Raw genomic sequence first — 14,585 nt, 5'->3', positions numbered from 1 at the left:
AGTAATTCAGGAATATAGGAAGAAGGTAGCTGATTCAATTATGATTCCCTTACATGATCTCCAATTTGAAAGAGAAAGAAAACAGGAAGTTCCAATTAAATCAAACAAATAGAAGGTGTCTGGGAGGTGGGGGTTGAGTAAACTCAGCCAACCTCAGAGCACTCTGAGCACAGGGCTTCAGGCCTACCAAGTCTCAGCTTTGTGGGGAGGGTGAACACTTTTTCCTGCCCAATCTCCTGGCCACCAGCTTAATATCTGACTGTTCTCCATCTCTCCCTGAACTAATTTTCTCCATCTGTACAACAGGAAGTAATTTTCTGTGCCACATCTCCCTGAGGTTATGAAAGCCAATGAGAAAGCATGTTAGAGCCACTGAGGTTCCTCAGTGGGAGCATCGCATGTCCTTGTAGTTTTAGAATTGTTTCTTCAGGGAGTGTTGGTATTTATCCCTGTTCTTACAAAAATGCACATAAATTCCAGAGCTGCCTCCCACAGAGGGAAAATGCTCAGACTGGTCAGGTTCTGAGGACTGCCTGGGAGCCCGGCCCCCTGAGCCCAACTTCCCAGGTCTGAGAAGTTCTGAGAACAAGGCAGACAAGCAGCTACTGCACAGAGCTAGAGTTCAAAGTGGGCAGGCTTACACCAAAAGAAAACTTACAGAATTCTTAAGTTGTTTTTGTTGTTTTAACCATATTTCTGGGGTTTTAGTTTCTCTTATTTTATTTTTCCTCTAGTGAAAGTTTATTTTTGAATGTTTTTCTTTGTTGATTGATTCCTCCTCTCATTAATAACATCCTCATTTTTTTAAAACTTATTTGTCGTGTGAAAATAAGAAATTATTGTTTTAAAAAAGTTTGTTGTCAAATGTTAGTTCTTGTGACTATGCAATATAAGGTGCAACAATCAAGTAAATTTTGAATCTCTCCCTATTTTCAATATATGCTCTAAGCATGCAGAAATAACCCCCACAGTGGATACTTTTAAAATAAAAGGTAAACACATCATTATTTTAAAGGATGTCAATTGCTCTTTTGTTCACATTTTTTCCCTTACTCTGATTAAATGAAATGATACCCATCATCTTCTTTAAGAATTTTTCTCATCAGAGTTTAGCACATACCAGCAATGAATCTTTTATAAAGCATTCGATCCTTCTCAGAAAATTTCTCTCACTGGAGGTTAGCTTTTCAAAAAGATGAAGCATTGCTTTTTCAAGGCTGGGAAGGTGTCGCAGCCAGAGGCAGACTATAGCCGACTTGGAGAGAGAAATCTTCTTCCTTCAGTAAAAAATAAATAAAATTGTAATTAGAAATGAGTTACAAAGTTCAAAACACAAAAACGAATCTAATTTGTGAATCTTTTCCTCATGGTCATAGAAGTAGTTAATATTTATAGTAGCAGTGAATATTTACCAAGTACCTATTTGTAAAATAATGTGAATATACTTCTATTCCAACTCAAGAAATTAGAGAAATGCTCAAATAAAAAAAATGCTTTCAAAAAGGATAAACAAATATATAGCGATGGAAAACAGAGTTGATAAAAAATGAGCTAGAAAGAGGCTTTTAGAGATCTAGGTCAATACAGTCCCTAATTTCAGAAACAGTTATGCTTGAAAGTGCATCATGATGGTTTAAAGAATGGAATCAGACTTAGGTTTGAGTCCCAGAGCTACCACCTACTGTGACCTTGAGAAAGTTACTTAACGTCTAAACCTCAGTTTACATATCTGTAAAATGGGCCTATCTCCCTTATAGTATTATAAGAAGGATCAAATGCAGTAACACATGTACAGTGATTAGCACAGTGCTTGAAACCTAGTAAATATATTCAATAACTGTATTTGTAAATCTATTGCTTGAAAGTTAAGACATTTTTCTTTAGTAACAATTTCATATATGGTGGTTATGGCCTGCTTGACCCACAGTTGATTCATAGCATGATACCCTATAGACCGCAACCGTTTTGTGTAGCTCAGTTTCTATAGGAAAATGTATTTGGAAGTTCCTCCTGTGTTAGGTCAGTAAATCAAGGGTTTTACTTCCCCTCCTGGGAGGGAACATGAGGGGGACATCTATCTAAGTCTGAGCCATTGGGCCTATTCTGGCCTACTGGGACTTGTCTGTCTTCTTTTAACCCTTCTTTGCCAAGGCCTCCTGCCCTTTCACCTGCAGCATCACAGGCAGCAGAGTGCTTTCCAGGTTCTGCCAAAGATGTTTACTGCTTTTAATAAGAAAAACTAAAGCTGGGGCACAAAGGTTCCCCATTACCCACCAACCCTTTCAATGTCTTTCCCTTCACCCATCATTTCTGGGTCATTTTTCTGCAGGAACTGGCGTGAAGCCCAGGGAATGGGTACAGGGCAGGAAATGAATAGACAGGAGACACAGGGTAGCAATTTCTACTGGTTTCTCTTTTTCTTCTCCCTCAGCATAACTCCTGTAGACCTTGTCCTGGATTAACTCTGGGGCAAGACTAGAAGAAGCTGACGTGTTATAGGGTCTGTCACAGGAGCAGGCAGAAGGGCAAGAGAGAGGGAAGGAGGGATGGCCTTCCCCTGACCTGCTTTCTGATCTCACATTCTCACCTTGAGCTTCACCTCCTCTGGGAAGTCTTACGGGATCCCTTTCCCAAAGCTCCTCACACCTGGCAAAAAAGAGTTGCCACTGTGTCCCCAACCTCACATCACATGGCATATTCTGGGGCCACACTATGGATGTCTTCTATTGTGGCATCAGTGCTTTGGGCTGCCATTCCCATGGGACCTCCCCTATTATATTTAATGGCAAAGAGCTAGGGGTCATTCAAAGATGATGACTGAGCATTTCCTGTGTGGAACTCAATGTGCAAGGTGCAGGCCAAATAACTGAAAACAAAACAGACCTAATCTGTACCCTTAGCAATTCGGGGCCCAGTGGGAGCTATGCATATGTATACACCAAACTGTAATAAAGGTCATGAAGGAAAAGTACAGGCTGACGTAAAAGAGAATAACAGGAGGGGCCTAATTTAGATCAGGTGGTCAGGGATTAGCTCAGTGAAAAGTAATGAGATGAGCATTCTAGCAGAGGATAAGGCTAGATGGCCCTGAGAAACGGAAGAGCTAGATCAGAAAAGCCCCAGAAAGCAAAGGGGAGGTGACTTGTGATAAGGCTGTCCAGTACCACAGGCCAAGGGATTTTATTCTGTGATTATTCTGGCCCAAGGACTTTAAACAGAGAAGTGCCAGGAGGCAATTTACATTTCAAAGATCACTCTGACTTCAGTATGGAGAACTGAGTGCAGGGACTAGAGTGGGTGCAGGGAAACCAGGAGTCTGGGGGATCTGGAAGTGGCTGGGACCTGGGTGGCAGTGCAAGAGTATGTATTTTAGCAATACTATCAAGAGAAACTGGCAATGAATTTGATGAGAGGGGATAATTTGATGATGAGGTAGGAATAAAGGCTATCCCAGGTTTCTTGAGCAATGAGATGGATGGACAAACTATTTACTCAGATGGAAAGAAGATGAAATCTATAAAGGATTAACTAGGAGCTCAATTTGAGGTGTGTGAATTTAGTATATGAAGGCACGGTCCAACAGGGATATGAAATAGGTCCTCGATTATCTAAGTTGGAAGTTCTGGGGTGAGGTCTGGGCTGAAGATACACATTAGGGAGCTGTCAGGTGCATGGAATGGCAGAAGAATGGATGAAAACTCTGAGAGAGAAAGTTCTGAATGGGGAGGAGAGGGCTTGGGTCTGTGCCCTGAGGACTGCCAACACACAGAGGAGGAGGAACTGGAGACAGAAGGGGGCAGGAGACGCTCAAAGAACTATGTCACTGAGGAACAGAAGAGAGGCCTGGCTGTGTCTGACACCGCTGAAAGAACATGGGGAGGGAATCACAAGCACTGCTTTGGGCAGGCTCTTTGGGATCTCCCCAAGAATACAGTTTTAATGGAGTGCTGGAAGCTGAATGTAGAGTCAATGAGGAGAGAAAAAGGAACTGTAGCCAGTATTACAGACAGGTTTTCAGAAGGATGGCTGTGAAGGGAGTGCCACCAGAAGGCGGGACAGGGGTGGTAGCCTTGTCTGCTCCCAGAAAATGGTGTTTTAGGACAGCATGGCTGACTGCTGAAGGGCCAGATGAAGAGGAGCAGGGGAAGCTGAAGGACACATAGCTGCCATTTATTAAGGGCTTACCTGGAACAATGTTAAACATTACATCTGTATTTTAATCCTCATAACCACCCTACAAAACAGGTACCATTATTATCCTTATTTTATAGACAAGGCAATTGAGGTCAGAGAGGGACCACGGACTTACACCTATGATTTGAATCCAGGAGGTCTGACACTAGAGCTCGTCCTCAGTCTCGGGTTATATATGTCTCTTCACTCTACAGGAAGGGGAGTGGAAAGCACTTTTCAAAAGACAGCGCCTGAGCCCTGGGGGAGGAGCAGAGGCTTCCCAAACATAAGTCAGATATCTAGACCCTGTGTTCACTCCCTTTGTGTTTGGGGAAGTCTTTTCAAAGTCCAGGCTGTCAGCCAGTTTTAGCTACATTAATGAACCCCTAGGAAGGGGTTTCTGTCCAGCTTTCTTAAGGAAGTAGAACATTCCTTGAGAGTGGTGGGAGGGTTCTATAGCCTATGTCACAGAGCCAGAGAGCCCCCAAGAGGCAGGAAGCTCTGACGTGTAGAGGGGAGAACTTGGCTGGGCTGTTAAGTGGCTCCTCCCTTCTCAAATAGCAGGGATGTTTTTTAAACTGCTGTCATTACACCTTATCTTTTTTCAGTATCCATATGAAATAAATATGTACATCATTAGAAAAGTTTCTTGCTTCAGTCATAGTTCTTCAGAGGTGGCACCATTGCTAAGCCCTCTCAGCAACCACGTGCATTGTGATTTCTACCATTAGGTCACAGTGGCTGAGCAATGCTCAGCAGTTCAAAGGTACAAGCTGTTGAGAATGAGCAGTAGATAAATATGAACAAATGTAAAAACAAATTTAGTGTAAAATAATAGTTCCATCAAATATCTGAATTAAAAGACACTGCTTAGTTAACAAATTTACGTAAGAGTTGCAGAAGTCCTATATTCAAGACAAGTGCATACAGTAGTCCTCCCTTATCTGTGGGAGTATTTTCCAAGACCCCCAGTGGATGCCTAAAACTGTAGCTAGTACTGAGTCCTATATATACTGTTTTCCCCTATCTATACATACCTACGATAAAATTTAACTTACAATCTAGGCACAGTGAGAAGTTAACAACTAATAAAACAGAACAATTATAACAATATACTATTATAAAAGTTATGTGAATGTGGTCTTTCTCTCAAAATATCTTACTTTACTGGACTCTTCTTTTTGTGATAATGGAGATGATATAAAGCCTACGTGATGAGATGAAGTGGGGTAAATGTGCTGGACAAAGAAATGATTCATATCCTGAGCAGGATGGGATGAGATGAAGCAGAATAGGGTCAGATTTCATTGTGCTACTCAGAATGGCACGTAACTTAAAAACTTATGAATTGTTTATTTCTGTAATTTCCTATTTAATATTTTTGGACTGTGGTTGACTGTGGGTAACAGAAACCATGTAAAATGAAACCATCCGCAGATAAGGGGGGACTACTCTAATATTTTTGTTCTGTTCTCAGACACACTTTGTAAAATGTGTACATTAACAATTGTCTTTTTTATTAGATCCCGATTCAGAGCACATTGTACTAATCGCTATGAACGATTAAATTTATGGATCCATGTATAATATGTGAATCATCTATTATCAACAAAATCTATTTTGCTCTAAAACATTGAAGACTTAACTCTTTATAGAAATCTTGGATGAAGAAATCACAAAAGCAATATGATCTTAATATACTTCCATAACAACACTTGGTTGGCTAACACATTCCTATTACATACAATGTTCTAAATGTGTACCAGGTTTGTTTTGAAATAAAAAAGGCAAATTATGTCTTATGTTAATTTTATTTTTAAAAAACTGAGAAAAAAAGCAAATCACAGAGGAAGAAATGCATATTGCCAATATAAGCATACAAATACAAATACCTAAGAATTTTCATCCTTAATAAGAGTAAAAAAAGGTAAACTAACACATTAAGGAAGTATCATTTTTCACTCTCATGTCAGCAAATATTGAGAAGTGATATGCAATGCTGACGTAGGTACCTCAGAGGTAGGGCAGGGAATGGCTTTGCCCTTTTGGTTAAGTCATGTGATACCACCAATAAAGTATACAATACACATATCCCTGGCCTTAATAATCATACTTTTGTGACTCTGCTTAGCAGAAATAAAAGCATCAGCTGAAGGATATTTACTGCCCCAATACTCTAAAGGCAAAATTTGAAGAAACTTAAATGTATCCACTGGCAAATAGCTAAAAATATGGTCTGTTCATATCAGGGAGTATGTTCCAATTTTTAAAAATGAGCTGAATACCCCGAGGGATATCCAAAATATGCTGGTTAAAAGGAAAAATAAAAGAAGAAAATATTTTTAGGGACACTGAAAATTTTCATTCTAAGGCTGTCCCTTTTTCTCATCTAACTATACTGTTCCATCCATTCAGTCTGCATACTGATCAAAATGACAAATTCAAGAGAAACAGTGTAAGATAAAACTTGGCTCTCCAAAATTCCTACCTAATAATCATGGGGAGTTTCCTGCATTATAACTATGTTTTAGAAAAATGATAGGGCGTTTGGACTTATGTGTGTAATACATTGTAATTTTCTCCTTTAAAATACTGAGGAATAGACTCCTAGTCAGTGCTTTTCTGTAGAACATCTGAGTTTTAGTAACAATTTCTGACACAAGGTAGGAGATGCCTGGACAGGACAGATACCCTGTCCAACATCTTTTATATTAGACTCTTCTAGACAGATGCCTCCTTCACATTTAAAAAACTATTTTGTTTCTCCCAAATACTGTTTGTTCCATCCTCTTCAAAAAGAGGTAGTAGGTAAAGAAATTGGTCCAGCTGCTTATTAAATATTTTTGGCTCAATTTTTTTTTATAGCTACAATAAAAAACCAGAATGTGGGATCCAGTCCTTTGTAAGGAAGGTTCCTGATGAGGGTGGTGCCTGCAGTGGGAAATGTGTTCTAAAGCTGAGAGGCAGAGGAGAAGAAGGAACCTCTTCATATGTGACAAACTCCATATTTCTTCACCTTTCCAAACCAGAAAGAGATCAAGGGCTGCTTAGTCTGCCAGAGAAGCTCACAAAAATTGGGACCAGCTTTTGTGGAGAACTGCTTAAATTCAAGGAATTGGAAGAATACTTTCTATTATATATCAAGGACATACTTCCATGAAAACCTGATCTAAGAAGTATATTAAAAAACTGAAACTGTGATATCATTATCACTTATACTTGCAGAGATGTCATTTCTCAAAGCAAAGAGCAACAAAACCAAGCAAAGGAAATGTCCAAGCCCAAACATACTGGCATATCTATTACAAATCAATATTAGCAGGTTTTTATTTGAAAAGTAAACTTTTTCAATGACTTATTTTGTGACCATAACATATTAAGATTAAAAAAAGTCAGGAAGTCTCAATAAATGGATAAATAGAAATGAGAGAGTTTCAGTTACTTCTCTGCTAACTGTCCTTGATATTATTACCAACCTTTCTTCCTTTAGACAGTTGCCCATATTATTCGACAACATTTAAAGCATGATTTTTCTTATCTGAGCTAAAAAACACAAAACTAGACGCTTGGCTTGAAGGTAAGCCTTTTCTTGTTATTTCTTTTGTTTTCTTATTATCTTTGGAAGCTGTATTAGCTTTTTCAGCAAGGGGAATTTAGCTTACATCTGGTCCTAGTTCAGTGATATTTTCATTAGGAAAAGAGATATAAGCGTGAATAAACCTAATAAAACATTACAAAAAATAATAATTTTTATTAAAGTCAATAATAATAATAATAATAATAATAATAATAATAATGGCAACATGCTAATAGTTACTCTGCATGCCTGGCACTGTGCTAAGCATATTACAGACATTGGACCCATTTAAATATGTTCCAGTGTGCCTGGGACAAGTTAATGTCTGTTATCCCACCATAATTATAAAAGGCACCCCTGTTAACTCTCAAAAGTGTTATAGTCTAAAATTTATAACTGTATAGTCACCTTACTTAACACATAGTTACCCCATGAGGTCTGTTGGTTGGTCAGTCATGCATCCATTCTTCCTTTTATTTGTTCATTGGCTCATTCATTCCAAGTATACAGAAAAAATACTCCATTTACTCATCAAATTTCTCAATATTTTTAAAGCAAAAGATTTAGATTTGCCTCAGAGGACATGTCACGTGGAATTACTTCTCCTTCCAGAAAGGTTTTATGCACTCTCCTCTCTGCAGGTGGCTATGATAGCAACCCCAGGTATAGACTCAAGAAGTCAGGTTTGACACTAAGGCCAAGAAATTAAAAAGCAGGGTATCTAAACTATACAGAGGGGCGAGCATCTGCTGTTTAAAAACTACAGGCAGCTCACTTCTGAAAATACATGATTGTGTTTGGAAGCCAAGGCCAAAGACACCCAGCCAATTGTAAAACAGATGAAATTCCACTGATGTATTGTGGTAAGCAAATAGTTGAAAGGCTAAACACAGGGCAGGGCACACTGGTCAAAGTATGTGGTTTCTAAATGACCACGTAGCACATTTGGGGAACTGCTCAAGGGGCTGGGGGCAGGCGGATGTTGGAGTTAGGGTGGTAATTTGCACTGATTGACTGAATCAGCCTCCCTGTGTCAACATGTGGCTAGGATGCTCTATCTATGGGAAAGTGTCCATGGAAAGGCTCCAGCCCTTACGCCACTGCTTGGGGAACTTGCTGAGCTGAAACCATAGGAACTGGACAAGTTGAAGACCACCCAGCATTTCTGGACAGTCTGTCCCCTATGGATTTTCCAAACTGAATAAATTTTATTAGTTGCTGAGGGAAAATGTGCTATCACAAGTAAAATAAATAGCAAAGGAGGAGTTCAGCCTACTCATGGAACCATTGCCTTCCATCTGAGCACTAGTAGAGTAAGAGTAGCTACTCTCTAACATATCTCTTCAGAAATTTCTGAAACAGTTTTGTGGAGTTTCACAGAAGATGTAGAGGGGCAATTTCTCATTTCCTTTCTAGTCAGCGCTTGATGAAAAAGTAAGATTGGAAATATAGGATCCTAAGATCATATTATTCAATGAAATGTATTACTAAATAAATCAGGAATAGAGCTGCCAAGGTGAAAGGGAAAGAGCATTTTAATTAAAAGTAAATACTTCAAAAAATTGCTATGGCGTGTGAAAAATATAAGTTAGTGGGATAAATCATTGTTGCCTGTAGTGTATACTCAGGTAAATAATGTGAAGGTACAAGCACGTGAAGCATACTTATCACATTAGGCAGACTTTCAAATGAATTATTGTTAAATATATTACATAAACAACAAAGATAACTAATCAGACTCCTCGGGAAATTCAGACTTATTGGGGAAATTCTGACATAGGTTTACAGTAGGTAGAAAAAAAAGACTTTATATTTTAACCATGAAAATTATGTTCTGACCTTTTTAAATAACCTCAAATGATTTAACTTTCTATTTCTTTATCTAAGTCTTACCTTAACAAATTCCTGGATTATAACAATTTATAAAAATGAAATTAAAATATACATTTCAATTTTTAAGAGTTATATGTGAAAAACAGCAAATACTCTACTGGTAACGACTTCCTCTGAAGAAACTAAAAAAAAAATGACAGTGGTTTTGAGATTGTTCATTTTTCAAATGCAACGATATAATAAAAATCAATTTGAAGATGGAGGAAGACCCATTTATTATAGCCAAAAATAAAAACAAAAAATACAATAAAACCTTAGGAATAAAAAATGTCTATAACATTTTTTATTTTTCGGTCTACTAAGGAGACAACAAAATCCTACTAGATTTCAAATTCTGCCAAATTTCTGATCATAGACTTATTCAATTCTTTGAACTATCTTGTGAGGTTTCAGGCTGAATAAACATCCTTAGAAAATGGAGAAAATATATAAAACACTTACTTTAAGATCACAAAAGTAAATCCGAACAAATAGAAAGATGTAAGTGTTCTTGGACAAGTGAATAAAAAACCTCAACATTATAAATATGCCAGTCCTCCCTCAGTTAATCTATATATTTACTTAATCTAGGAATTTACACGAGCCTCCCCACAAATAATATTAGCTGTCTTTCCTGAAGCTAGACAAACTGGTTTTAAAGTTTATTTGAAAGATAAAACAACCAAGAATTTCCCCCCTAAAAAAACTCTAAAAATGAAGAGAAACGAGTGGGAACTACCCCTATTTTATATTAAGCATATTAAAATGACTCTATCATTAAAACAAAGTATACTGGTACATGAATACATAATAGGCTGAAGATATAGGTCAGAAAAGAACAAAACAGACCCAGCTGCATATAGCAATTGCATGTATAATCAAAGGAGCATCTTAATTGGGCAAGGGTTTGGGGGGGTGGTTGTAACTTTTATCATACTCAGGATGGTGGGATGCTCTGTAACCTAAGAGTAGGGAACAGCAATCATATTACTTCAACAAATTATTTGTAAAACAAAAACAAAGAGGAACTGGGAACATAGAGATTGAGACTTTTGAACCTATCAACCAAATGCAATGTATAGACTTTGGACTCTGATTCCAACAAACTGACTATAAATTTAAAATTGAGAGTGGATCTGAAGGAAATATGGAGGAGTGAGAGACATCCCCAGATATATCCCCTTGAAACAACAATAAGCTGAACATCTAAAACTCAACGAAAAACACCCCAAATGCACACCAGCACATCTGAGCATGGAATCTGTTCATAAGAGCTACCACAAGTCAGAACTACTGCCAGAAACCCAGCTGTCTGGCAGTAGATTGGGAGAAATAAAGAAGCTGCCTCTGGCAGCCAGAGCTCCCTGCAGGGAGAAGGGGAAGGGAGAAGGTGCAGTGAGTTCTTGTGGCGAGTTCCCTGGACAGCCTTGCCTGGGAGAGTTGTGAGTTCCACGCAGTCAGTGGCAGGGCCCAGTCATCAGGGCAGAAAGCGGAGAAACGAACAGCAGAGAAACAACAATTGATTTTTACCAGCCACATTTGCAAAACTGAGGCTGAGCCACAGCCCCCAATCCCCAGCCCCGAGGGCTCCTCCCCACATACTCTCTGAGACCGTCACCGCAGAGCTCCAGGGGAATCTGAGCAAATGCTACTGAAACTGTTGCTAACACTGACAGGGAATGAAACAGAGGGTAGTGAGCATGATTAAATATCTACAAGAAAATAAAGGTATTATATAAAGGCATTAAGGCTTTCTATAAAGCAGGGATCCAAGGGGCTTAGACGCCACCTTCTGGAAACCAAAAGAAGAGCACCTTCTTTGAAGCAGGCTAAAGAGAGACTTTTATATAATAAATCTTCTTTCTGGGAAAAAAGCAGAATATATTTCCATTAATGCCCAGGCGGAGAAAGAGTCCATTAAACACCATGAACAACCAAGGTGACAAGGCGTTTCAGAAAGAAAGAGAAAAAAATACAGAAAATAAACTTACAGATATAGAAATATGTGACTTAGATGATAGAGAATTCAGGATGGTACTTCTGAAAAAACTCAATGAGATTTGAAACGAATCATATCAACAATTTCAGGAATTGAAAAAACAACTAGATGAGCAGAGCAAGGTGATTGAAACCCTCAAAAAGAACAGAATACATCTTCTAGAGATAAAGAACACACTGCAAGAGTTGAAAAATGAAATAGCAAGCTTGGGAAATAGAGTTGACCAAATGGAGGAAAGGATCAGTGATATCGATGACAGAAATCTAGAAATAAATCAGAAAGAAGAAAAGAGAAACCAAAGAATGAAAAATAATGAAAAAGAAATACAAGAACTAGCTGATACCACCAGGAGAGGAAACATAAAAATAATGAGCATTACCAAAGGCGAGGAAAAGGAGCAGAGACTAGCAAGCATTTTCAGACAAATAGTGGATGAGAATTTCCCAAATCTAAGGAATGAGCTAGAACTTGGAATTCAAGAAGTCAACAGAACACCCAATTATCTCAACTCAAAAAGGCCTTCATCAAGACACATTATATTAAAATTATCAAAAATCAATGACAAAGACAGAATTCTCAGGGCAGCCAGGGAGAAGAAAACGGTAACTTATAAAGGAAAACCCATTAGATTATCCTCAGATTTCTCAGTGCAGACCTTACAAGCCAGAAAAGAATGGAATCAAATATTTAAACTATTATTAAGTGAAAGGCATTACCAGCTTAGAATAATGTATCTAGCTAAGCTCTCCTTTAGATATGAAAGAGAAATTAAGACCTTTCCAGAAATACAAAAATTGAGGGAATTCTCCACTACGAGGCCTTCACTACAGGAAATACTGAAAGGAGTCAGCTGAACTAACATAAAATGACCAAAACAAAACAAAACAAAACAAAAAACCAAACCGTAATTAGGAGTAAAGTAACTATCAGGCAAAAAGAAGCAGAGGAGTGCAACCCCTACTAAGAACAGGGCATTCTAAGCTTAAAAAAAAATTGAGACAACAGGAGAATTTGCTCTCTCCCCAAATATATGATGATAAAGAATGTGTCATTTTTTAGATAAAATGATATTGTAGTTATATTTTTTAAAATGTACCATATAGAGACTTCCAGTTTCCTATTCCACACATAATGAGCTTAGAAGTCACCACTCTTCCTAACAAGGAAAAGAAGAGACTGAAAATGCAACAACTCTCTGACATCCTTAAGAGAAAATTTTGGTCTACAACACTGGCAAGAGAGACAAGTGAATACAAGGAATAGTGGCTTACGTGAATGGAGATCCTCACGTAGAAATCACCACATGAACCATTTCCGAGTCAGGGAAACCTGAATTATAATTAGCAACTGGATGGAGGCTAAGGTGAACAACTCTGACAGTTAAAAACTCCAGGAGGACTTAGTCACAGAAGGGCACCTGAAATATTGTGAGATTTCCCTCTAGAAGCTTGACCAGGTTCTCAGAGTAAATAACGAAGAAAAACCCACTCTTGCTTTGAGCAGGAAGAGCTGTAAAGGAAACATTTTAAATACAACAGAGTACACTGTTCTTAACAAGGCCTGCCCTCAGGGGAAACTAGTTAACCAAAGCAAACCTGCTGTGGTATATCAGAGCCTAAGTGACCTGGGGGAAGGGAAATAACCTATTGCAGTTGGTGCCAGATATCTGGTCCCACCTATGAGAGAGAAAAAACTGAGAAACTCTTATAAGGTTCACAATCCAGAGGCATAAACTCACACAACAAGACTGAGACCTAATCACAGGACTACAGAACACTTTCCTTCCCCTCATACCTCACCACCACATTACGAAAAGCTTATTTACAGCAGTTCTTTTTACCTAGTACATCATATTTAGCCATTAAGAAAAAAATTGTAAGGTCTATCAAAAGGAAAAAAAAACAATCTGCACAGACAGAGCAAGAATCAGAACCAAACATGGCAGAGATGTTGGAATTATCAGACAGGGAGTTAAAAATAACTATGATTATTTTTTTAAGGAATCTCCATACTGTTTTCCATAGTGGCTACGTCAATTTACATTTTTTAACAACAGTATATGAGGGTTCTCTTTTCTCCACATCCTCTCCAACCCTTATTTTTTCTTTTTAATAATAGCATTCTAACAGGTATGAGGTGATACCTCATTGTGGTTTTGTTTTGCATTTCCTTGATAATTAGTGACATTGAGCATCTTTTCATGTGCCTTTTGGTCATCTGTATGTCTTCTTGGGAAAAATGTCTATTCAGATCCTTTGCCCATTTTCTAATTGGGTTGTTTTTTTTTTTTGCTGTTGAGTTGTAGTAGTTGAAAACAGTAAGGAGATTCCTCAAAAAATTAAGAACAGAACTACCATATGATCCAGTTATCCCATTTCTGGATATTTATTTAAAGAATATGAAAGATATATGCACCACTATGTTCACTGAAGCACTATTTATAACAGCCAAGAAATGAAAACAACCTAAGTGTCCATCAGAGGATGAATGGATAAAGATGTCTGATACACACACACACACACGCACACACACAAAATGGAATACTCAGGCATAAAAAGAAGGAAATCTTGCCATTTGTGACAACATGAATAGACTTTTAGGGTTCATACTAAGTGAAGTAAGTCAGATGGAGAAAGACAAATACCATATAATTTCACTTATATATGGAATCTAAAAATCAAAATAAATGAACAAACAAAAAACAAAAACAAACTCACAGATATGAGAACAGACTGGTGGTTAGCAGAGGGGAAGTGGGCTGGAGAGTGGGAGAAATGGGTGAAGGGGGTCAAATGTATGGTGATGGATAGTAACAACTTATGGTGATAGTAACTTTGTAGTACATACAAAATATTGAATTATAATGCTGTACACCTGAAACTTCTATAATGTTAGATACCATTTTATCTCAAAAAGAAAAAGAGTAGATCCCTCATAGAATCGTTGTGAAGCTGTAATGAGAAA

At 38.0% G+C, this 14,585-nt stretch overlaps 1 protein-coding gene across 9 annotated transcripts in view; it reads right to left on the bottom strand.

Moving 5' to 3' along the window:
* FANCC (Fanconi anemia complementation group C) overlaps positions 1-14,585 on the bottom strand; it is a 240,373-nt gene that overhangs the window by 33,892 nt on the left and 191,896 nt on the right. For all 9 annotated transcript variants that reach the window (XR_002777595.1, XR_002777594.1, XM_023524466.1 and 6 more), the window contains one exon: positions 1,121-1,277. Coding sequence is in view for 7 of the 9 variants with exons in the window: in XM_023524466.1 (XP_023380234.1) it covers positions 1,121-1,277 (157 nt within the window). In the remaining 2 variants the exon portion in view is untranslated. The remainder of the gene's footprint in view (positions 1-1,120; positions 1,278-14,585) is intronic.

This window comes from Pteropus vampyrus, unplaced genomic scaffold (assembly GCF_000151845.1).
Source record: "Pteropus vampyrus isolate Shadow unplaced genomic scaffold, Pvam_2.0 Scaffold465, whole genome shotgun sequence".
Lineage (NCBI taxonomy): Eukaryota > Metazoa > Chordata > Mammalia > Chiroptera > Pteropodidae > Pteropus > Pteropus vampyrus.
This window is presented reverse-complemented; position numbering and strand designations above follow the sequence as displayed.